At 54.5% G+C, this 24,986-nt stretch overlaps 1 protein-coding gene across 1 annotated transcript in view; it reads right to left on the bottom strand.

Annotated features, from left to right (window-relative positions):
• Nucleotides 1-9,955: 9,955 nt before the first annotated feature.
• Nucleotides 9,956-24,986, bottom strand: part of FOXK1 (forkhead box K1) — an 86,137-nt gene continuing 71,106 nt past the window's right edge. The window contains exons 3-9 of the mRNA XM_021675981.2: nt 20,065-20,221; nt 19,323-19,469; nt 17,598-17,791; nt 13,159-13,325; nt 12,787-13,071; nt 11,125-11,349; nt 9,956-10,236 (exon numbers count right to left, since the gene is read on the bottom strand). Of these exons, the coding sequence (XP_021531656.2) occupies nt 9,956-10,236; nt 11,125-11,349; nt 12,787-13,071; nt 13,159-13,325; nt 17,598-17,791; nt 19,323-19,469; nt 20,065-20,221 (1,456 nt within the window). The remainder of the gene's footprint in view (nt 10,237-11,124; nt 11,350-12,786; nt 13,072-13,158; nt 13,326-17,597; nt 17,792-19,322; nt 19,470-20,064; nt 20,222-24,986) is intronic.

Raw genomic sequence — 24,986 nt, forward strand, 5'->3', positions numbered from 1 at the left:
CAGCTCCCTGGAGGAAGCTTACGCTTCTCTCTCATGCTTGCTATTGAGCTGAATTTTTTTTTTTTTTTTTGAGACTGAGTCTTGCTCTGTCGCCCAGGCTGGAGTGCAGTGGTGAGATCTCAGCTCACTGCAACTTCCGCCTCCCAGGTTCAAGTGATTTTCCTGCCTCAGCCTGCTGAGTAACTGGGATTACAGGCACACACCACCATGCCTGGTTATTTTTTTGTATATATATATTTTTTGTAGAGATGGGGTTTTACCATGTTGCCCAGGCTGGTCTCAAACTCCTGACCTAAAGTGATCCATCCCCCCTCGGCCTCCCAAAGTGCTGGGATTACAGGCATGAGCCACCCTGCCCGACCTAGGCTGAAAATCTTTTTGTTTTTTGTTTTTTTCCTTTTTGTGCAGAACGGGGTCTCGCTATATTGCCTAGGCAGGTCTTGAACCCCTGGGCTCAAGCTATCCTCCCGCCTCTGCCTCCCTAAGAGCTGGGATTACAGGCGTGAGCCCCAGCATCCGGCCGAAATCTTAAACTAGAACTAATCTGTTAAAGTTATGTTAGACTCTCGCAGTGGACATGGAGTAACTTGAAGGCAGGCAGAGAAGCATTCAGACTTCAGCTGTGGCTGTGGGCAACTGTGCATTCTGAAAAGTGCAAGTTGTTTAGCTGAGTGAGTCACACGCAAACACTACAGAACCTTGACAAAAGATAGACTTGCGACAAGCACGCACTGCTATCAAGACTCCCTGTGGAGGTCGTTGCACAGACACCCAAGGGCCTTGTAAATCTGGGGGACTCTCAGAAGAGACAGAGGCTGACTGCATCACAGTCACAGTGCGTCACAGGCTAAGTCCCATAGCCAGTAAGGACAGAGCGGGAACCTGAACCCGGGTCTGTGTAGTTCCAAAGTCAATGCCATTCCCACCCCATGGGCCCCACACCTACAGTAAGCAAGGCCTGAGAGAATTTCTACCCATGCGCCAAGATGAGTAGAAAGTCTCACCTAGCCAAGCACCAGCAGGAAGGACCCACAGTTGCCCAGAAGCTGCTGGGGCAGCAGTGAGTACCTCTAAGTGCCCCCCAGCCAGGCTGTGGGCATGTGCCAGGAGCAGGGGGTTGGCTTAGCTGGTTTCTCCCTTGCCATATCTAAGGGGCAGACGCATGTTGTCTTCACATTCCTGGAGCTGCAAATATCCTTGCTCAGAGCACTCCCAGTGGGTGGGGGTCACCGAGTCCAGGAGCCACAGGCATCTGCAGAAGTGTCTCCTGCATGAGCCAGGAACGGGATACCCAGGGCCTATGGGGCAACTTCCCTTAGCAGCAGCCGCCCTTCAGCCTCTGGAGCAGGGGGCCTGGTATCTGTGTGTCCAGGGGGTCAGGAGCCCATGCGTCCAGGGGGCCAGGGGCCTGTGTGTTAGGGGGCCAGGACCAGGTGATCAGGAGCCTGTGTCTCTAGGGGGTCAGGAACCTGTGTGTCCAGGGGGCCTGGTGCCTGTGTGTCCAGGGGGCCTGGTGCCTATGTGTCCAGGGGGCTGGGTGCCTGTGTGTCCGGGGTCAGGAACCTGTGTGTCCAGGGGGCTGGGTGCCTGTGTATCTAGGGGGCTGGGTGCCTGTGTGTCCAGGGGGTCAGGAGCCTTTATGTCCAGGGGGCTGGGTGCCTGTGTGTCCAGGGGGTCAGGAGCCTGTATGTCCAGGGGGCTGGGTGCCTGTGTGTCCAGGGGGTCCGGAGCCTGTGTGTCTAGGGGGCTGGGTGCCTGTGTGTCCAGGGGGTCAGGAGCCTGTATGTCCAGGGGGCTGGGTGCCTGTGTGTCCAGGGGGCTGGGTGCCTGTGTGTCCAGGGGGTCAGGAGCCTGTGTGTCCAGGGGGCTGGGTGCCTGTGTGTCCAGGGGGTCGGGTGCCTATGTGTCCAGGGGGTTGAATGCCTGTGTGTCTAGGGGGCTGGGTGCCTGTGTGTCCAGGCCGCTCGCCACCCTCAGCCGCCATCCTGTGCACAAGGACCACACTGGAGCCTCAGGGTCATTTCTTTAATATAGAATTTTATTTCTGGTTATAGAAACAAATGCTAAGAGGAGAAACAAAACTTCCCCATCCACATACAACAATTTAATAGATAAAAGAACAGTTAAAATAAATGAAAAAAAAAAGGTAGAAATTTTAAACTTTGTTATAGCTTTAAAACATTAACGTCTGATACAATTAGAAATCACATTCAGATCTCGAACTTTAAAAAAAAAAGTATGGCTCCTTATTAAAAAAATACTGTATCCCATTTGAAATGAAAACACAGGCCGCCCGCTGTTGACATGGGTGGGGCTGTCCCTTCCTCTGGTCTCATGCGTGCCCTCTCCCGGTGCTGGGGTTCAGCCACCCTCCCTAGGCACCCACCTCCACTCCTTCAGGGCGGGACGTGCAAGGTGACATGAGCGGAACCTCACATCCAATGCTCTAGAACTGACATTTCCTCTTTCTAGGATACTGCTGCTTTTTAAAGCACTGATTATTAAACAAGTTGAGAAAAATACTTTAGACAGGCAGCCACTGTAAAAAAAAACCAAACACACTCACACACACACACAAATACACACACACACCCCCCGAACACCCACCCCTCCCAAATTATTTTTACAGGGGAATTATCATTCAGATTAAAAACAAAAACAAAAACAAAAGCTCAGGATTGGCTTTAACCCCTCCGGCACGGGTGCTGAGCTGCCAGCCTTTGTCACCTGCAGGGTGCTCGCAACCCGAGTGTCTGGACTCAGTGACATCTCAGGACAGAATCTGGAACACAGCTGTTGTCTCTCCTCCTGCCCCACCCCCCTTTTCCTGAAACAGAAATCAAGCCACATAGGTGAAGGTATTCCAGGTATCCAAAAAGCCTTTCTTGAAAGAAAGGAGAGAAGGGCAAGACTTAAAACATTTTATTTTATTTTTATTTTTGAGAGAGAGTCTCCCTCTGTTGCCCAGGCTGGAGTGCAGTGGTATGATCTCAGCTCACTGCAACCTCCACCTCCCGGGTTCCAGTGATTCTCATGCTTCAGCCTCCCTAGTAGCTGGGATTACAGGTGCCCGCCACCACCACGCCTGGCTAATTTTTTGTATTTTTAGTAGAGACGGGTTTCACCATGTTGGTCAGGCTGGTCTCAAATTCCTCAGGTGATCTGCCTGCCTTGGCCTCCCAAAGTGCTGGGATTACAGATGTGAGCCACCTCACCTGGCCAACCATATTATTTTAAATCCCCGTTGTTAAAAAAAATCTGGACCAGTTAACCTAGAAATTGAGAGACCACAGACACAATTTAACATCCATACAGGCCTGTGAACTTCATGCAGGAAAAATCATCTAATTCAGTCACAGATCTCGCTTCAGCTCAGCCAACACATTTGGAAACGGGGGACAGTTCTAGAAGCTGCTTTTGACTCTGGACTTGGAGGGGCAGGTCTTGTAGCCGGAGGGAAGAAAACATTTCTTGGCTGTGAACCCGCATTGAAGCCGCTTTGCTTCTCCTTGGCCCTGGCCTCCTGCACACTTTTCATTGTGTCTGACACGGGGTAAACCACCAATGACTCAACTGAGCAAATGATTCCAGAAAAAAGAATCTGAGATAAAGGATAACCAACCAGGAGTCTTCTGATTCTAGCCTCTCAAAAAAAAAAAAAAAACTGGGTAAGGAGCAAAAAAAGTGATAGAGGCTGGGCGCAGTGGCTCATGCCTGTAATCTCAGCACTTTGGGAAGCTGAGGTGGGTGGATCACCTAAGGTCAGCAGTTCAAGACCAGTCTGGCCAACATGGTGAAACTCCCATTTCTACTAGAAATACAAAAATTAGCCAGGTGTGGTGGCAGGCGCCTGTCAGCCCAGCTATTAGGGAGGCTGAGATAAGAGAACTGCTGAACCTGGGAGGCAGAGGTTGCAGTGAGCTGCGATTGCACCACTGCACTCCTGCCTGGGTGACAAAAAAAAAAAAAAGTGACAGAGTGACATGGAGACCTCTTCAGTCACCCTTGGCAGCCTCTGGTTGACTGAAATCTGGCGGATGGAACCTGAAGACGCAACTGGGTCACTGGGGCCTGGAGCGGGGTGGGGGTGGGGGGTCATTTATAGCCAGTGTTCAGCTGCTTAACCAAAGCAAAGAAATGCGTTTGTGAGCTTCTCCCTGGTCTTAGTATTTTTCTTTTCAACGCATCTTCCCTGTGGCAAGAATGACAGGCAGGTGCAAAGACTGACTAAGATTCTTCCGAGGGGTTTTCTCCCTGGACAGAAGGAAAGATGCCTAAAAATAGAGTGACTGCCTTCTTAGTTATATTCTCTGATACTCTGAGCAGCCAAAACCAGCCATTAGGATGAGTAAAAAAACAAAAAAGTCCAAGGCTCACTCATTCAAAGGAAGAATGCTCACTTCAGTCCCATAGAAAAATACAAGGAAAATGCCAGTCTTGGTGCCAGGCAGAACTTCTGGGTCACGCTCAGGCCTCCTGGGAATGGTGGCTTCGAGGGAGGGCCTCCAGTCACTGACCCCTAGGTATTCATTCTCCAGGGACTGGGCTGTTTCTCAGGGCAGGACTCTGACCTCCTAGCAGCTGGCACAGGCTTGGATGTGACAGGCAGTCATGGCGAGATTCATCAGAGATGAATCCTCCTCACCACTCTCCCCGCCACCCCTCTCTCTCATGGCCTTCTGATTCTGTTTTGTCCGAAGAACCTTCTCAGCCACCTCCTGGAAAAGCCAGCCCAGCTTCACACCTCTGGTAGCACCTCTGGTCATGGCGCATGCCGGGCCTGACCCTGGGCCCTCCACCCTGCCCACCTTCCAGAGGTGGCTCTGAAATGTCCCATCCAGCAGCAGAGCTGAAGGCTGCAGCCTCTGCTTGAGAAAGAGAAGCTGGGATGGGGTGGAAAAGCCCAGCAGAGGCAAGGTTACATGGCTGTGGGCTCAAAAGACAACCCAAGAGAGAAACTATTTTCCCTAAATGAAGTCAGTGAAATGGGTCTATTTAAAAAATTTCAGTTCAGAGGAAAATGTGTGTGGTTGTATCCCCAAAATCCCATTCTTCCAAGCAGCTGTGACTTCGAGTTTGGGTGACAGAGAGGACAGAGGGAAGGACGCAGCAGCTCCAACAGGACAATCCCTTCCACAGATTTAACTCCAACCAAATTCAAGCCACATGCAGTGGGAAAGGGCCCTCTCTCGAGGCACAGGCCCAGCTCACCACCCTGCGGGGGGCTGCAGTACCCACCAAGATCCCTGGCAAAGCACAGATTCTAAGCCTTCCCTCTGGTCACCAAATGTAGCAGCGTTTTGTATTAAAAGACAACACGAATTGCAAATGTCTTGCACCAAACCCAACAACAAAAAAAGCAGAAAGTATGTGGGTGAAGAAAACCGTGTCCTGAGCACTGAAAAACAGGCCTGGAGAAAGGAACTTGGAGAAGGAAATTGTAAGATGCAGGAAAACAATCTAAAAATAAGGGACAGAACCGGGTGAGAGACCATTTGTTATATTCTAAATTCTACCCTTACTTCCAAGAGCCGAAAAACATTACCCGGGAACCTCCAGAGCTGAGTCCCGTCTAAAGATTACTCCTGTCTTCATAGCAGCACATGTGAACTATTTAAAGTATTCTTATTAAATAATATTGCTTTGAAGCAGCGGTACTGTCAAGGAGGCTCGAGGCGAGGCTGTGGGTAAACACGTTTTCATCGGGAGTGTGAGGCCCACCGTGGCCGCCCCTTACCGCAGACCCACTGCAGCCAGGCCACACCCCGGGGGCCAACGAGGCCTCCATCCAGCATTCCGGGGCTCTGCATTTGCGAAGAGCCTCACAATCTGGTTTTGTAACTTATTCTAGCGTAAGGAGCGTGTGATTCCACCCTGACACGTGAGGCGGCACACTGGTGATTCTAAAGCCTTTTTGGGGGGGTTCTCTCTGAGAGGAGAGAGGAGGAGCCCAGGATGGACTTGGGGTGTCCTCCCTACAGAGGTCAACAGTTCCTCATCCCGCGTGAAGTCACTCAAAGACAAAGCAGAATGTGAAGCTTTTGAAGCCAAACAGACCCTGCGCTCCTGCCGGCTCTGAAAGCTAAGGGGAAAATCTTCTCTCCTCGGATGCGTCCCCATGTTAAACTACGTTTTCATTTTTCCTACTGAGGTCTGTTCTTTGTCTCTATAAAAACACTGGTTTCAAAGCCGAAAAGCTTTCTCTTCCTCCTGAACTTGCTGAACCGCCTGAAGAAGGGATTTCTCTCTCTCTCTCTCGAGGGGGACCTTACTCAGGGCTTTCTGAGAGTCACAGTGCCCTTGGGTGTTCCAGAGAGAGCCCGCTTTGTGTAGAGGACATAAGAGCATTCGCTGAATGACGCCTGCGATCTCAAACAGTACAGAAACGGACCAGGAGTCAGGGGGCCGAGGTTCAGGTGGGCTGAAAACTTCTTGGGGCTCCGGCAGTCTGGAGGGGGCAGGACGAGGCCCCCCCTACCCTGGCCCAACTCCACCAAATCCATTCCCTCCCTGCTCGAGAAGCCCAAAGCGTGGTACCTAAGATCAGGGAACACTCTGCAACTCAGAAACTCATCTCCACCTTTTTCACTTGGCATTGTTCTTAAATCAAAGAAAAAGGAAATACAAATAAACAGCAAATCCCAGGGAGGAACAACCAGACCGTGGGAGGGAAACTGAGGGGTGAGTGTGAGGTGCACAAGCCTCTGCCTGCCCAGTCATGGTCCCCCCGCAGTGTCTCCCAGTGCTGCCTTGAAGGTCTCTACATGGGGACCCGACAGCAGTGTCTCATTTCACTCAGAGCACACGGCGGCCTCTAACGTGAAGCCAGCAGGACAGGATGGGGTGCTGCACAACCATGAGGCCCTGCGGCCCGACTGGCGAGGGACTGACGTTGAGGTTTTTAGGAATGTAGAAAGAGCAGAAGAGGGATGCTCTCTCTGGGTCCCTCAAAGGCATGAGTGAGAGGTCCCATCCTCCACGGAGGCCAGGTGTCACTGGGAGAACGTCTGCATGGTAGGAAAGACAGAAGTAGCTAAGAACAGGCACACGCTGGGACGCCGGGCACTGTGCCCTCCACGGCCGGGTTTCCCTGAGCTCCTCTGGCTCTGCTGCTCTGTGGACACTGGGCTGGTTGCAGAAGCTGGCACAAGAGAGGGTGCCCTGAGCCACCTGCTGCCCTAGCAGTTGGGGGACACTCAGGCCCTGCCTTCCCACTTCTCAGGGGCCACCAGATGGTCTTGGTGGAATGCCTGTGCTCAGCTACTTCAGATGTTTTCTTTTGGGACTTACCTCCTATCCAAAGCGGGTGTCTTCTTGTATTTGGTAAACCTGGCAAGTTACTGAGCAGGAAGCAGGAAAGAGAAGTGGGTTACTGGGCCCATGGGCTCTGAGGGAGCCCCTTTCAGAACAGGGCAAAGTGGGAGGGGCCCTTCCCAAAGCCACCACTGTGACCTGCTGTTCTCGTCCATGGACCATGCCCCCAGCCCCTGGTTAAAGGAGGGCAGGCCCTCAGCCTCTGCTGTGACCCTAGTATGGGGCTGGAATCCAGTTACTTTTGCTCCCTGCATTCCTGCACATTGCTAGGGTCAACCCAGCCTTGACAACCTAGAGAAGGTTCTCAGGTTCCTGGCTCCCCACAGCTCAGGGTTACAGGTGGCTGGGACTGGGGGCTGAGGCTCTCCTGGTCCCCCGGCCTGTGCTCTTGCTTCTGCGAATGAGCCTGGCTGGGAGGTGCTCGCTGGGCTGGCTCAGGGCACACCAGGAGGCCTGGAGCCACGCGTGGTACCTGCTCCGATGACCAAAAACCCTTTCAAAATCTCATGGTTATGAGCCCAGAGCAGTGGGTCGAGGACCCAGCCATCCTCTCCCTGCCCTGCTCCGAGTCTGAGCTGACCCCTAGGCCCACTTCCCTTTGTCCCTCTTTGCAGTCGCTGCAGAAGCTACATAGCACGGACTCCCCACACAGCAGGACGCAGCAGCCCTGAGGTCCTGCGCTCGCTACCCCCCAGCTCCACCCACCACCCCCTTGGCATTGAAGCAGTAAAATCGGTGAGAATCCTACCGCTAACAGAAAGAATGTGCTCATCTCAAAAGCTGGGAAAGCAAGTGGGTCGGAGCCAGCCTGAGCAGACCAGGGTGAGAGGCTACCTCACATTTTGTGACCAACACGTCGTACGCAGTGCTCCATGCAGACATCAGCTTGCACAAGGAGGCCGACCTGTAGTGGCTCAAAAGCAAACAGAACTCCCCCATGAAGGTGGCCACACAGCCCTGGGGATACACGGTCACCATGGGGGAGAGGGCAGCAGCAGGTGATCACAGAGGCCCCCACTGACGGCACTGGCTCAGGCCACACAGGCACCAGTGTCAGGGAGCCATCTCTGACCACCACGCCCCGTTCCCTCATGCCACGCATGCACACACCAGGCAGCACAGAAAGAAAAGGCCCACAGACAACAGCAGGAGCTGCGCATGTGGCACGGAGCGCGATCTTTCACCCTCCATGGACGGAACTGCACCCGGGATGCCCGGCTGTGTTCGTCTCGCCCCTACTTCTCTGAAACCTCAACCAAGGCAACAGGTGTGGACTTCCACAAAGAGCTTATTTCCCATGGAAAGGTTAGTGCCATAGAAACGACTCGTTTGGGGGGCTTAGAAAAACAATGGAACAGAGGAAGGAAACAGAACAGGGGTGTTCTCTATCTAGGTGGAAGGAGGGGGCCACAGAAGTTCTGAACTTGTCCTAGGGTTGGGGACTCTGATGGGGCCATGGGCGCCCCCACTCCACCACACAGCACGCCGCTCCTCCTGCACTGCCTTGAAATCGCTTTGAAAAGCATTCTCTTTTCTTCTTCAGGGAGACACCTGCCCAGCCACCTCCCTCAGATGCCTTCCAGGCACCTGGGTTCCTCTGTGGCTCTCCTGCTGAGGCCCGGGTGGAGGCTGCTTTGCTGGTGAGAGGCTGTGATGCGGAGGATGGGCGATTCCCAGAAACACCGCTCCTCTGGCATTTCTGGAGCTCAATGTCGAATCTGCCACTGTTTCTTGTTGTGGTCCCCAACAGGAGGGCCAGCGCTGGAGGATTCGGGAAGATCTGGCCTGCAGAGCAGCGGCCCTGACCTTCTCCGGCAGCGTGATGCCTGCAGCCGGCAGATCCAGGGCCATCTTTCATCCGTGGAACCTTCCACGGTGAATGCCAATCCGGGAAGTTGTTGCTCTTACTTGAAGTTATCAGACAGAGCAGGTTTACTCTCCGAGAGGATGAATGCCAGCGGGAACCCCGGACCCACAGCCAGTCATCAGACCGTCAGCAGGTGAAATCCTCCAAAATAGATGATCCCTTTTGTGTCTGCCTCAGGTGTACAATGAAGTCTGAATTCCATGTTTAAACAAAGAAAAACCTGAGGTCCGAAGTGAAACCGGACACTCCCCGAGTTAATGCCAACACTCTCTATGTCACGTTCCGGGCAGAGAGGCTGTTAGATGGTCTGTGGCGTGGCAGCAGCTCCTGGCTTCCCCAACAGGCCTCGGTCTAGCACCTGGGCTTCCCCTATAGCCTCAGGGTGTGCCTTGCTGCGTTTCTGTCTGTCCTCCCAGGACAAAGGCGGCTGGCCATGTAGCATGGAGCGGGCAGAGCTATCTTGACACATTCCTCGAGATGCTGAACTACAGCCTGCTCCCCATACCTGACAGGGAGGCTTGGGGAGAGGCGAAGGACATGAAAGCAAAGAATTCCCAGAATCATACAATCAGTTGTCTGAACTTGTTTATGTTTTTGTTTTAAACCACGGGAGGACAGGCGATACCATGGAAAGGGCTGGGTGTGTCCAGGTGCCGCCGATGCCCACAGGCTGCTGTGGGCTGTCCTCCGTCCGTGGGTGCGGCCGCCTGTGCTGCTGGGTCCAGCTCTGGGGTCGCCGCTGGGTGAGTCCCACTCCCCCTCGTGCAGGTGACCTCATTCCCCGGTGCCCGGCCCCTGGGGGCCGGCGGCTGCGATCACTCCAGCCGGCGTGGTCGCGGTCCCACTGGGCTCCTCCACCCGAGACCTTTTGACCTCAGGCTCTCCAGTGGAGGAGGCGGAGGCAGAGGCGGTGGTGGCAGTGGCTGGGGTGGTGGTGGCCGTGGCTGCGACGGCTGCTGCTGGCTCCTTGGCCCCCACCTCGCATACCCGGGTGACCACCACCGGTGAGGACGAACTCGCTTGGGCCGCAAGGAGCTGCAGAGGGCTGGTGAGGGCTGGAGTGGAGGAAGAAGAGGGTTACTCTAGGGTCTGGTTGGAACCAAGCTGTTTTTTTCTGAATAGAGGCCCAAGTCACCCACACATGGGCTAAGCCACCAAGCAGGGGAGCTGAGTGCACCCTGTGGGCCCTGCTGTCCCCTCCCCACCAGGTCTGTCCTGTCCTTGCTGGCCCCAGTCTGCTGGGTGGAAGCCCCTCTCATTGCTGTCTGGATCCTGGGGGACATCAATGGGTCGCACCACTCCTTTACACAGATGTATTGCCCTGAGCTATCCCACTGACACCCCACCCAGCACCCTGGCTTCCTGCACTCTGCCTGGTGCCCTGGTGCCCCTGGGTTCCTGCACCCCAGCTCTCCTCCTTCCTTCTCAGACCTCCTGCCTCACCCCATGGAGTGTGAACTCCAGACAATGGGCAGATCTGGGCTTTCCTTCCACCTTCTTTCCTTTTTTTTTTTTTTTAAAGGGACAGGGTATCACTCTGTCATCCAGGCTGGCATGTAGCGGAAAAATTACAGCTCACTACAGCCTCACTCTCCTGAGCAGCTAGGACCACAAGTGTGCGACACCACACCTGGCCAAGTTTTGGAGTCTTATGTAGAGATGGGGTTTTGCTATATTGCCTAGGCTGGTCTTGAACTGGGCTCAAGCGATCTGCCTGTCACAGCCTCCCAAAGTGCTGGGATGATAAGTGTGAGCCACAGAGCCCAGCCCCTTCCACCCTCTTTTCTTAGCGCTGTCCTAGTGCCTGGAGTACAGCAGATGCTCAATAAACTGAACTGTGAGGAGGATCGGACAATACTGGAGAAACGTTGTCATGCTGCACTGACTACTAGGAAGAGCCACAGAGCTCGGGAGGTGGCGCAGAGAACGGGGCGGGGCCTCACCGTAAGCGTTGCCAGCTAAGCTGTTTGTGGGAACCGCATGCTTTCCATTCTGAGTGACGGCCCGGACTGGAAGGTGGTGCTGGCCGAGGGTCACGGGTGTGGCAGGCTGCAGGATGGTGACTGTGTGTCCGGGGACCCCGGGGGCCATCTGGCTGGCCACCGTCTGGATGACTCCGCTGGCTGCCGGGATTGTGGCAAACGCAATGGTGGGTTTCTCCTCTAGGCCTGCAGGACAGGAACCAAGTTAGCACCACACTCAGCCAACAAGACAATCGATTTCCTCGATGCCTGGGCAGCAGGTTGGCCAAGCGGGGGAGTGAGTCGGCACTGGGAAAAACGGGTTTGCCAGAGGAAAATCTCATGGGTGAAATAGGTTTGGGAAGAAAACGACTGCTAGGGTTTTAAAGTAATATTTTACTTATTCACCTATTTTTTTGAGACAGGGTTTTGTCGCTCTGTCACCCAACTGGAGTGCAATGGCACAATCTCGGCTCATTGTAACCCCACTTCCGGGGTTCAAGCGAATCTCCTGCCTCAGCCTCCCGAGTAGCTGGGATCACAGGCGCGCACCACCACACCCGGCTAATTTTTTTATTTTTAGTAGAGACAGGGTTTCACCATGTTGGCCAGGCTGGTCTCGAACTCCTGACCTCGTGATCTGCCTGCCTTGGCCTCCCAAAGTGCTGGGATGACAGGCATGAGCCACTGCACCTAGCCTAGACTTAGCTTTAACCAATCCAAATTCAGTCTGAGAAAGCAAATGTATTACTGGGAATGAAATGATCTGATTAGAGCTGTACCTTGGCCTTCCTTATTATGGCACTACTGAAACAAAAACCACCACTGAGATGAAGTCAACGGAGGTGAGTGAAGTCAGAGGCTGCTGCCCATCTGAAGGTGTTCCAGAGAGGGTCTTATGGGGGGTGGGGGTCAGCTGCATGCTCAGTATCTACCCCATCAAGCCCTGGGATCAGATTCCTTTCAGCAATTCAGAACTACCTTTTCCCTAAATGACTTTTAAAGTCTCCTTATGAGGGAGTAGAAAAGAACAGTCTTCCCAGGCTCATTCTTTCTTCCGTAGAAAATACTAAATTCCAAATTTATGCAAGGCCACAGCACAACTTAATTCAATGTTACCTTAAGGCAAGGACACAGCTGCATGCATCCGAGGGCATATTCAGCAAGGAAGGATGCATCTGTGGACAGTCATGCTTTTTTTTGGTGTGTGAGATAGGGTCTGGCTCTGTCACCCAAGCTGGAGTGCAGTGGTGCAATCTTGCTCACTGCAACCTCCGCCTCCAGGGTTCAAGCGATTCTTTTGCCTCAGCCTCCCAAGTAGCTGGGACTACAGGAGCGCACCACCATGCCCAGCTAATTTTTGTATTTTTATTAGAGACGGGGTTTCACTATGTTGGCCAGGCTGATCTTGAACTCCTGACCTCAAGTGATCCACCTGCTTGGGCCTCTCAAAGTGCTGGGATTACAGGTGTAAGCCACCGCACCTGGCTCATGCTGATTTAAAAGGACATGGCAGTGAGAGGCAGAGGCAGAGAATCATCCTCCTCAAGCCCCAGGCCCAGGCTGATGGTGCTGCCTTCAGGAACTGCTGGCCGGGACCACCACGGAGAGTCCTGTGAAGGCTGCCGTCCACGGCCGCATTACCTCTGGCCTCGCTGCCCAGGTCCAGCACAGCTGCGCCCGCTGCATCGTGGGAGCTCCCTGCCGAGCCCTGGCTGGTGAGGATGTATCCGTTGGCCGAGCTGGCGGACGTGGTGACCACCCTGACCATGGTGACGGTGGGGGCCTGCTGCACGACGTGGATGGCATGGCCCGTGGGCTGCTGTGAGGTCACGATGGAGGCGGGCATGTAGGCCACGGGCTTGGCCACAAGGCTGGATGGTCGGGGTGGCACGGCCATGATCACTGGCTGGGTGCTGACGGGGGAGCCTGCACGGAGGGTGCGGAGTGGACAGTGACCCCTCTTGTGCCCCGAGAGTCCCGCCCCGCCCCGCAAGAGGGCCGCCCGCTCCTTACCAGGTGCGCTTTGGGAATACCGGTACTCTGGGACAGAAGCTAACTTGGACCCGAAGTCAGGGTCGTGTGGAACGGGGGAGCCCTCCCGAGACAGGCACTCTGGGGTCTGCAGGCCACTGGAGCGAGGGGACATCAGCCCGGGGTGCGTGGGTGAAGCTGGAGCGCTCCTGGAGAAGAGGGAAGTACCTCGGCAGTCAGCACCCGCCCGTGCAGAGGGACGGGAGGATGTTTCCGAGACATCACGCAGCTCAGTGTCACCAGTGTCACCCCGTCGCCCACCCACGCTCCCTGGAGCTCATCTCTGTCCTCCCCATTCAGGCAGTGAGACCCACCCCCTGTAACCTGAACCCAGCGTTTAAAACTCCATTTGAGGGGGGCTGCACGGGGAGGCTCCGTTCAATGGGAGGGAGCGGTGTTATCTGAGGAGACACCCTAGTGTTCACTTCCACCACAGCCAGCCAGTTGTCTACGAAAATGGCTCAGACCTTCTCTATCAAAACATACAAGCTTCTGTTTGGTGGGCACAAGCGTTCTACCATGAAAACGCTACCCTGAGAGGCAAACGAGCTTTGGGAGCACAGCTGTTTCCTCAACAACCAACAGTCCGAGCACACTCACCCTGCACCACGAAATCACCACCCGCTCCCCATCCTGCCCCCCTGCCCACTCCCCATCACCATCGACCCGGGTTCTACAATAGAGACCCGGTTCTACAATACAGCGTTCCTGCCAGGTGCCACCCGCGAGGGGCTGGTGTGGGCGATGGCGACACAACCGAGACCCAGGCCTGGAAGTAGTCAACTTTCTTCTCCGGGACCACCCAGCACACACGTGCAGCAGGACAGCAGCCCACCCACGCTGCTGTGCACACAAAGCAGGAGGTTTCAGCAGAGACCCAGAGAGGCAGGAAGCTGGAACCCACCAGAGGCGCCTGGGGGTAAGGAACCAGTCTTTTTTAAAACTTTTTTTTTGGTAGAGACAGGGATCTTGCTAGGTTGCCCAGGCTGGTCTCAAACTCCTGGCCTCAAAGCGATCCTTCTGCTTCAGCCTCCCAAAGTGCTGGGATTATGGGCATGAGCCACTGTGTCAGCCAGTCTTCACTGTGTTACAAATACCCTTGGTCACTTTGCGTATGCTGTGTCTACTGCCGGTGGCTGTGCTTGGCCCTTCCTGGGCTCCTCGGGCAGAGGCCTGGGTGCTCCCTCCCTGTCCCTCCCCTCCCTGCTGCCCTGCGGTCTCTTCCAGACCACTTAGCTCCCCGTCTGCTCTTCATCCTGGGCCTGGAGGCCTTGCCTGCTGAGTTCAGTGCTCAGCTGATTCAGTCCCAGACCCGTGTGGCCAAGGCGGCTCCCCACTTCTCGAGTCTGCCATGGCTCTCATTCTTACCAAAGAGGCCGAACACCTATCAGGGCCCTCTCTAATCTCCCCTTCCTCTACCCAATCACCCCCTTCCCTATGACCTGCCTCCCTTTAAACCCATCCAGCCTCTGCAAGTCAAGCCAGCCTCCTCCCTCTACGGAAGACCCAGCTCTGGCTGTGCCATCCTCCTGGCCTGGAGGGTCCTCCTTCCCCCCATCACCCAAGCAGATTCTATCAGCAGATCTGCTTCCACAACTCCAAGGGTGACCTTGAAGATGGGACCCTGCCCTCCCTGCAGGCCTTCCTCACACACAGCTCCCCGGACAGCGCTGGGCATACAAAGCAAGTCCCAGCCACTTCCCCTGGCTGACAGACTGCCCTACAGGTGAAAAATGACACTGGCAACTGTCAGGGGTTTGCCTGTCCCACAGAGAAGACGCACTGAGTCCTAACCCCCAGTACTGCAGGATGTGACCTTATTTGGAGACAGGGTCTAACAGAGGTGATCAAGTCAAAATGCCACAGTCATTCAAGTGGATCCGAATCCGATGACTGGTGTCCTCATACGAAGGGGAAGTTTGCACCCAGACACCCAGACACAGATCACAGCACCACTTGAAGATGAAGCAGAGGTCGGGGTGATGTGCCCACAGGCCGAGGAGCACCAGAGACCGTGGGCAGCCATGGTGGAGGCCTGGGGAGACTCCCCGCAGCCTCAGAGGGACCTAGCTCTCCCGACACCTTGACTTTGGACTTCCAGCCTCCCTCCAGGACTGAGACAGTCATCATTTGTGTAAGCCACCCAGTGTGCGGTGCTTGTTTCAACAGCCCTAGCAACCTAACGGTGCAACAAAATTTCTCTCCACATTCCATTTAGGTGATGCTGTGTTCTGGAAAAGCTGAGCTCTGTTGAAATCTTCCAAATGATGTTCAAACACTTTTTTGAATTCCTACCTTAACCATATGCCCAGTTCACCTGAGAACCACCATGCCAGACCCTATGCCCGAAATTAATTTTCAGATATTTCAATCCCTTCCTTCCTTCCTCCTTCCCTCCTTCCTTCCTTCCCTCCTTCCTTCCTCCCTCCATCCCTCCTTTCCCTTCCCTCCTTTTCTTCCCTCCCTCCCTCCCTCCCTTATTTCCTTTCATGGAGTTTCATTCTTGTCACCCAGGCTGGAGTGCAGTGGTGTGATCTCAGCTCACTAAAACCTCCACCTCCTGGGTTTGAGTGATTCTTGTGCCTCAGACTCCCGAGTAGCTGGGATTATAGGCATTCGCCACCATGCCTGGCTAATTTTTGTATTTTTAGTAGAGAAGAGGTTTCTCCATGTTGGCCAGGCTGGTCTCAAACTCCCGACCACAGGTGATCTGCCCGCCTCGGCCTCCCAAAGTGTTGGGATTACAGGCGTGAGCCACTGCACCTGGCCAGATAGTTCAATCTTTCATCGAATTGTGTTGGAAACAGAATTTTGAAATGGGAAGCATGAGATGCTACCATGTCCTTCCACAGGGAAGGATTTCCGAGAGGGCCTCTTGGGAGATCTCCTCCCCAACACTAGAATGGGCTCATCTGATGGGCAACCTTGGGAAGAGCCACCCAGGCCGCTCACAGGCACCCAAGCTCCTCCAGACTGGGCTTGGCCAGGACAGAGCTGGGCAGGGGTGGTCCTGACCCACCAGGCGGGTGGCAGAGGCTGGGGGAGGGTCTGTCCCCCCGCCACCTGCAGCAGAGCCACGTTCTCCAACATCTGTGAAAAGCAAAGGCAGCTGTGGGCTCCCCAAGTCATACCCCGAGTCTGTCCCTTCAAAGATTGGCTCCCCCGGGTCCTCTCTCACTGCAGCAGAAAGCTCGGAGCCACCAGAAGCACCGCAAGCCGCAAGCCATTTACTCCTGGCCTTAGGAACTGTTCCCACTGCTACACACATTTCCACTTTCTTTTTTTTTTTTTAGATGGAGTCTTGCTCTGTTGCCCAGGCAGGAGTGCAGTGGCGCGATCTCAGCTCACTGTAACCTCCTCCTCCCGGGTTCAAGCAATTCTTTGCCTCAGGCTCCTGAGTGACTGGGATTACAGGCGTCTGCCACCATACCTGTAATTTTTCTATTTTTTAGTAGAGGCTAATTTTTCTTTTAGTAGAGACAGGGTTTCACCATGTTGGTCAGGCTGGTCTTGAACTGACCTCATGATCTGCCTGCCTCGGCCCAAAGTGCTGAGATTACAGGTGTGAGCCACTGCGCCGGCCCATATTTCTGCTTCTAAGAACTAAAATGTTATTATTAGTAGAATAGTCAGTGGCTTAGTAACATTACTATTTTAGGAATTCCTGGTCCTGAGATATTCTTTCAAAACAAAACCAAAACCAAAAAATGGTGGAGTCTTTAAGTGCCAAAAAGAGCAGTCACCCCTCAGTATTTGAGGGGAGGGGGCTGCAGCTAACAAATCTGCAGATGCTCAACCAAGTTCCTCATAAATATGGTGTCGCATTTGCATACAACCTATGTACATCCTCCTGTAAGCTTTAAATCCTATCCAGGGTACTTAGAATCCCTAACACAATGTACATGCTCTGTAAGTGGCTATTGTAGTGTGTATTGTTTCATTTGCATTACTTTTTTTTTGACAATTTTTTTTTTTAGTCAAAGTTTTGCTCATATCACCCAGGCTGGAGTGCAACGGCACAATCTCAACTCACTGCAACCTCTGCCTCCTGGGTTCAAGTGATCTCCTGCCTCAGCTTCCCAAGTAGCTGGAATTACAGGTGGCCACCACCATGCCCGGCTAATTTTGTATGTTTTTAGTAGAGATGGGGTTTTACCATCTTGGCCAGGCTGGTCAACTCCTGACCTCAGGTGAACCAGTCTTGGCCTCCTAGAGTGCGGGGATTACAGGTGTGAGCCACCGCACTAGCCTTTTTTTGGGACTGTTTTTGACCTGTGATCAGTTGCATGCCCAGACACTGAGCCTGCAGCTATGGAGGCTGCAGATAGGGAGGGGGAGGGCCGACTGTGCCACGCATCCCTAAACTCCAGGCCAGCCCAGCTTTCCTAACAGCTCTAGGACAGCCACACAGAGAGCTTTACCTTGAGGACAGAGGCCCGAAGGGGGTGCGGAAGCAGGAGACGCCCCTCTGCCTCCGTTTCCGGAATGCCTGTTCCACGAGCTTGGCTTCAGAGGCAGGGTCTATACGCCAAAAAGACCCCTTCCCAGGCTCCTCCTGGGAACGCGGGACTTTAATAAAGTAACGGTTCAAAGAGAGGTTGTGTCGGATAGAATTCTGCAGGGAAGCAGAGATATTCACCCGTCATCAGCAAGTCAGAAATCGAGTCCCACCTGCCCCAAATCTGCAACATAGGTGGGACCAGGGCGAGGGGAGGCCGTCCCGCTGTGCAGAGCCCTCGGTGCTGCGCGGGAGCAGATGCGGGGGGCAGGCCATGCCTATCACAATCTGACACAGCATCATTACCATTTTACCATCTGTTTTTTTTTTTTTTTTTAAGAAGGAGTCTCACTCTGTTGCCCAGGCTGGAGTGCAGTGTCATGATCTTGGCTCACTGCAAACTCCGCCTCCTGGGTTCAAGGGATTCTCCTGCCTCAGCCTCTTGAGTAGTTGGGACTACGGGTGTGGGCCACCATGCCTGGTTGATTTTTTTGTATTTTTAGTTGAGACGGACACACTCTTGGGCTTAAGCCATCCTCCCACCTTGGCCTCCCAAAGCGCTGGGATTACAGGTGTGACCTACTATGCCTGGCTGTCATTACCATTCTTTACAGAAACAGTGAAAGAGAAAGACTGATCTTGGTCTAGGAGCATGTCTGGGACAAAACAAAACAACAAACAAACAAACAAACACAACACTGGGTCTTGGCTGGGCGAGACGGCTCAGGCCTGTAATCCCAGCACTCTGGGAGGCCGAGGCGGGTGGAGTGCTGGAGGTCAGGAGTTCAAGACCAGCCTGGCCAACATGGCGAAACCCCATCTCTACTAAAGTGCAAAAAATAGCTGGGCATGGTGGTGGGCACCTGTAATCCCAGCTACTCAGGAGGCTGAGGCAGGAGAATGGCTTGAAGCTGGGAAGTGAAGGTTGCAGTGAGCGGAGATCGCGCCACTGCACTTCAGCCGGGCAACAGAACGAGATCCTATTAAAAAACAAAACAAAACAAAACAAAAAACAAAAAACAAAAAACCAAAACTAGTGGATGGGCTATACTGACTTTGGAGAGAAAATACAGGCAAATGCAACATGCGTCAGTCATGGCTGGTGTGAACAAAGTTCTTATAATCCCATCCACAATTCAGACGTGGGCGGTTTTATTAACAGTATATGGTGCATTTCCAACTTAGCATGGGACTGTAAAGCACAGCAAGCACAAAATCTAACAAGGTATGTCCCCATCTTCTCAGTCTGGGAAAATATCCCTCTTTTATTTTATTACTTAAATTTTTTTTTTCTTTTTAGACACAGGGTCTTGCTCTGTCTTCCAGGTTGGAGTGCAGCAGAGCGATCAAAGCTCACTGCAGCCTCCACCTCCTGGGCTCAAGTGATCCTCCCACCTCAGCCTCTGAGTAGCTGGGACTACAGGCATGCACCAGCACACCCAGCTAATCTTGAGTAGAAAAGAGGTTCTCGCTATGTTGCCAGGCTGGTCTTGATCCTCCTCCTGCGTTGGCCTCCCAAAGTGCTGGGGTTCCAGGCATGAGGCCCCTTACTGCCCTCTTTTCTGTCTATTTTCAGGGAAGCGATGTGCCTGTTAGTTTCGTGTTCCAGGGGCGTTTGGAGGCGCTCCAGGCCCAGGGCCCACCTCACCTGCCAGCCTTTGTCGGCTGTTCGGTAGTAGGGGTAATGCTTGGTGATGTGGGCGTAGATGCCGCTCAGGGTCAGCTGCCGGTCCTGGGCGGAGGAGATGGCCTGCACGATCAGCTGTGCGTAGGAGAACGGTGGCTTGGACTCGTCCTGCGGAGAGACGCGGCTCACAGGTGAGCTCCAGCAAGGTCCCCAGGTCCACCCCACCCGCCTGCCACTGCTGACGGGGAGGAACCTTCCCCTGAGGACGCACTCATCTCGACAATCCCAGTGCCCTCCAATGATCCTGTTAAGGGGCTCACATTAAACTAGGAACAGCGTTTTTGCCTCGTGGGAAGGAAAACTTCTGTTTTTATCATAGTTTAATTCTGAAATTTCTCACCTCTTCCACAAATCGATTTTAAAACAGCTGTTGGACAGAAATGAACTAAGACAGAGTTATAAGGAGGGCGCCATCCTTCTCAAGGGCTGTGTGAAGGCTCTGACGCCGGGCTGCCAGTGGCAGATGAACAAGGAGCGGAGCGGGAGGGGCCCTGGTGTCAGTGCCACCCATCACCAGCAAATGGCCAACAAGGACAATTTGGGCATGAAAAGGAGAAAGGGCCAATGGCTCTACTGCCAACTTCGGCTGCATTCCTTGTGGGTCAAGACTGCCTCGAGCGCACTGCCGCCCGCGCCGGGTCACTACAGCCCGATCCTGGTCACCACCTGCATCACGGCGCCGGCGCGGGGGGCGGGCTCAGACCTTGGGGCTGTCTCCTCCAGACGTGTCTGCCTGCTGCTCCGACGCGGCCTTCGCTGCAAACTCTGCTGCCAGTTGCAGGTCCGAGGTCACGTTCTGCACAAAGCGGTAACTGGAGGAGCCGGCACCTCGTGGACTAGCTGGGCAGGAGTTGGGGACACTGAGAAGAGAGAAGGACACTGTAAGCTTATGGCTCTGAAAAGGGGGTCCCTGAGGGGCACAGGACTTTCAGGACCTACCGGGAGGGTGGGGCTGTGGGGGAGAAACCTGCACTTTCCAATCATAAGTGCCGTCACACTGCCCCGCCCTCATAAAAGTCCAAGGTCACACAGCGTCAGGGACAACAAGATGCTGGAAACGGCAGACATGTTTCCTCCCAGCGATGACTTCTGCTCAGGGGCTGAGAGTGCCGTGGGCCCGCCTCCTGTCATTGTGCAGGGCCCAGGGCAGCACCTGGTCAGGAAGCTCTGTGGAGGCCCCTCCTCAGCTGCCCCACGTAGCTACAGGACGTGCACCTGGGGCAGGTAGCCTCTGCAGGCTGCTGGCCTGTGTGCAGGTGTCCACAAGGTGGCGCCATGGGAAAAGGCTTGGGCCCGGGACAACGCAGTGTGGTCAGAGGCAGATGTTGGAAAGGGGCCCTGGAGGTGCCATCGCCCTGCAGGATAAGGGCTCTGTGGCAGGTGGCTCTCCTGGAGGCACCGCCTTCGGGAAGAGCTGGCCCCTGTGGTTTCCCCCTGAGCCACTGAGATGCCCCAGCCCTCGTCCCCTCTCCCTCCCAGGCTGGAGCGATCACTGACTGTTGGGAGTGACCGACACCCCTGGCTGCAGGTGAGGCCAGGGCCATGGACGCGGGCTGCGTCCGGTGGCTGAGGAGTGCGCCCTGGCCTGCTTCCCTAACTCACTCAGGCACAATTCGGTGAGCAAACCACGGCAATGTTTTGCTTCTGAAAATGATTTCTATTATAGGTATTCAGAGAAAGTCAATGAGGACATGAAGAATGGGTGCAGAATCCCCCGAGAGAAAGAGCTCCCACTGTCCTGAGCACGTGGGCACCCACCTGGTCCCGTCCCAGGAAAGGCCCTGTCCCGGATGGGCCCTGCCCACCTGTGATGCTGACATCCCTGCCTCAACCGACTTACAGCCCCCATGGTGAGCAGGACGTTCCCTGCTGCCCTGCCCTGCAGGCCACCCAGAATCCTCCAGAAGGTCCACTCTCCTCCTCCCACCTTGCTGCCGCTTCCTCTGCCTGGAACATCCTTCCCTAACCGTCCAGGCACAAGACTCTCTCAGATCTCCAAACTTAGGCTCCGAGGCCGCCTCATCCATGCTGCCCTCCTGCCCCGACTCCTAGGGCAGCCCCAGGCCCAGAATGGTGATGCGAGTTTGCAATTTGTCTCTCCTACTAGGTAGGAGCCCCGCCTGCACTGAAGGGGGCTTGAGAAACATTTCTTGGATGGAACAGGAGGATGAATGAAAAAAGCCCTGTGGCTGAGAAAAACCTGGCAACTGACATGAATGATCAGTTCAGGTCTGGGGCTTTTTCAGGGATGACTCAGTGTCAGCCACACAGAACATTAAGGACTCTGATCTGGAATTCCTGCTCTCTCTTCCAACAGACTCCTCAAATATAGCACACACAGGTTAAGTTCTGCATGTGTCGAAACTTAAATGAACACACCCACAAATGGCTCGATCGAGGTAGGAAACAGTCAAAGGGAAATTTTTTTTTCTGAATTTAATTCTGAACCCAAAATACAAAACTCAAGCTTAAAAGTAAGGTGAGGCCGGGCGTGGTGGCTCATGCCTGTAATCCCAGCACTTTGGGAGGCCGAGGCAGGCGGATCACGAGGTCAAGAGATCGAGACCATCCTGGCCAACATGGTGAAATTCTGCCTCTGCTAAAAATACAAAAATTAGCCGCGGTGGCACGTGTCTGTGGTCCCAGCTACTCGGGAGGCTGAAGCAGGAGAATCGCTTGAACGCGGGAGGCAGAGGTTGCAGTGAGCTGAGTTCGTGCCACTGCACTCCAGCCTGGGTGACAGAGCGAGACTTTGTCTCAAAAAAAAAAAAAAAAGGCATGAAGGGGAGAGAAAGGTTTTGACTGATAACAGCACACAGCCCCCAAAATCAGCTTTGTCAAATGCCTCTGGGAACCAAACACCTCCCTGTCAAGGCAGGATGGCCTTGTGGCCGGGGCAGCTGCAGACGACGTGGCCAGCATCGCACCTGTGCACCCAGCCCCAGACCCAAAGCCACTGGACGTCCCCTGGGACTTAGTGGGAAGAACTGAGATTCAGGCCTTGCTGGGGACCACTGAGCCGAGCTGTCACTCAGATACATCCTGATCTCCAGCCACAGGATGGGGAATGGCCGCTCACCTCGGAAAATCCTGTCTGAGGCCCATGAGGTGGCAGGTGGGCTCCTCCATCCTTCCTAAAGACCAGCAAGGGGCTCCATGACAAACAGTGATTGGCCCAGCACGTGCAGCAGGGACCCGCTCCTGTTCCCAGCAATGATTTTGCAAAAGATCCTAGAAAATTCATGTCTGCTGGGCTCAAAGGCTCATACCTGTAAGCCCAGCAATTTGGGAGGCTGAGGTGGGAAGATCACTTGAGCCCAGATGTTCAAAACTAGCCTGGGCAACATAGTGACGACTCCATCTCTACAAACAATTTAAAAAATTAGCCAAGTATGGTGGCATGCACCTGCAGTCTCAAGCTACTCGGGAGGCTGAGGCAGGAGGATGGCTTGAGCCCAGGAGTTTAAGGCTGCAGTGAGCTATAATCGTGCCACTGCACTCCAGCCTGGGTGACACAGCAAGACCCTGTCTCTAAAAATAAATAAGTAATGTTTTAAAATTTAAAAAATGAGCCAGGCGTGGTAGTGCACACCTGTAGTTCTGGCTATCCAGGAGGCTGAGGCAGGAAGTTAGCTTGAGCCTAGGAGGTCGAGGCTGCAGTGAGCTATGATCACTGCAGTCTAGCCTGGGCAACAGACTGACACCTTGTCTCAAAAACACCAAAATTATTTCTAAACCTCAGGCAGTAAAACTCACCAGAAAGGTTGTCATTCCCAAAAGAAGGATTTCAAGTGAAAATAATAAAGGTTGGCAAAGCCTGGCTCAAAAAACAGGGAGAGAGGAGGGTGGTCTCTCCACCCCTTGCCCCAGCACTGAACCTGGCCTGGGCTGCTGGATCCTGGTGTCACTCCAGCTGGGACAGGTATGACACCGCAGTTTCTGAGGTTCTCCAGCCACCTGGGCTGAGGGACAACGTGTGTTTGTTCACATGGCTCCTCCCGCCCTTGAAGCAGCCCGTCTCTCAATAAGCCCCATTCAGCTGTCCTCTGCAGGCTGGCCTCAGCCATGGGGCTGTGCCTGGTACCAGGCCCCCAATGCCAAGGCCCCATACCAGGCCTGCAGCTGAGGGAAGCGGGGAGCAGAGGCCACTGGAGCCACAGCCGCTCAGGCCTGTAAAGTGCTCTGAGGGCGCCTGGACGTGGTGGCACGGGACACCCAGCTCCACAGCCAGGGTCCTAGTCTTGGGGACTGAACAGAAAGGGGCCTTGGAGTCATCTGAAAATGTAATCAACACATCCCGGCCAGGCGCGGTGGCTCATGCCTGTAATCCCAGCACTTTGGGAGGCCGAGATGGGTGGGTCAGGAGATCAAGACCATCCTGGCCAACATGGTGAAACCCTGTCTCTACTAAAAATACAAAAAACTAGCTGAGCATGGTGGTGGGCACCTATAGTTCCAGCTACTTCGGAAGCTGAGGCAGGAGAATTGCTTGAACCCACGAGGCAGAGGTTGCAGTGAGCTGAGATTGTGCCACTGCACTCCAGCCTGCTGACAGAGCAAGGAAAAAAAAAAAAATCCCGTGTCTGATGCCAGGAGTCCACGGAAACGTTCTCTGACCCTTAGCTGAAAATGGTGGCGTACACATCCACACGTGTCCTCCTGCAGGAATGACAGAGAGCAGGAAGCTGAGGGGACCCCATTGCTCCCTGACGGGGACTCCCAGCTCAATTGCAGGAAACAAGAAATCGCTCCTTCTGGGGGAAGTACCCCAGGCCTCCGCCAGCCCCCGTTCCCACTCCCCAGCTGCTAGTGTGGGCAGCAGAGGCTGGACAGCGGCAGCCCACAGATGTGTTAGGAATCAAATGCCTGTGCCCCCCAACTGGAGGCTGAGAGTGGGACTGAAGCACAGCAAGCAGCTCACCCCTAGGCCTGGATTTCCCCTCCCTTCTATAGAGGACAATTTCCAAGTCACATTTCTGCTTCATGCGAGAGAGCTGGAGGATCCTGAGTGGGGCACTCTCGGAGCTGTGTGCTTGCAGGGACAACCCTGTGTGGGCCCGGGACAGACAGCTTCCACCACACCCGGGAGCCGGGTCTAGAAGGTGCCTCCGGACCACCCAGGACATGCCTGTGCAGGGACACTGGAGAGGAATGGACAGCCTGCGGGACGCACGGGTAGCTGGGTCGTGTTGTGATGAGAACTCACACTGAGAAAGGCAAATCCAACGACAGACCCAAAGCCAACTCTGGAGCCGCCAGCTGGGTTCCACCTCCAGAGCCCAAGACAAGCCTTCCCCAGGGCACAGGGCAGCAGTCCTTCCAGATCGCCCTCAATGCCTGTGGCTCTTCGCTGAGGCGGAGAAGGCCACCCTGAGAGGCCTGGGATGTGGCTTCCCCCAGGCCCAGAGAGGGCATTGGGGGCCTGATCCTTCCCGAAGCCCGAGAGATGCAGATGGGACCTGCCTGGAGGGGCTGGAGGAAGGGGCTGGGACAGAGCCTTGTGGGCAATGGAGGGTCCAGGAGGCTTCGGGGGTCTGAGTTGTCCTTTGTGTCCTGAGGCGGTGCCTGAAGCCTCCTGGTGGAACCTCCCTGGAGATGAGGATGCTTGGGGTCCCTGCCCCAGCC

The sequence above is a fragment of the Aotus nancymaae genome, unplaced genomic scaffold (genome assembly GCF_030222135.1).
Source record: "Aotus nancymaae isolate 86718 unplaced genomic scaffold, 86718_ANA_hifiasm-v0.15.2.pri h1tg000015l_0, whole genome shotgun sequence".
NCBI classification, from domain to species: Eukaryota; Metazoa; Chordata; class Mammalia; order Primates; family Aotidae; genus Aotus; species Aotus nancymaae.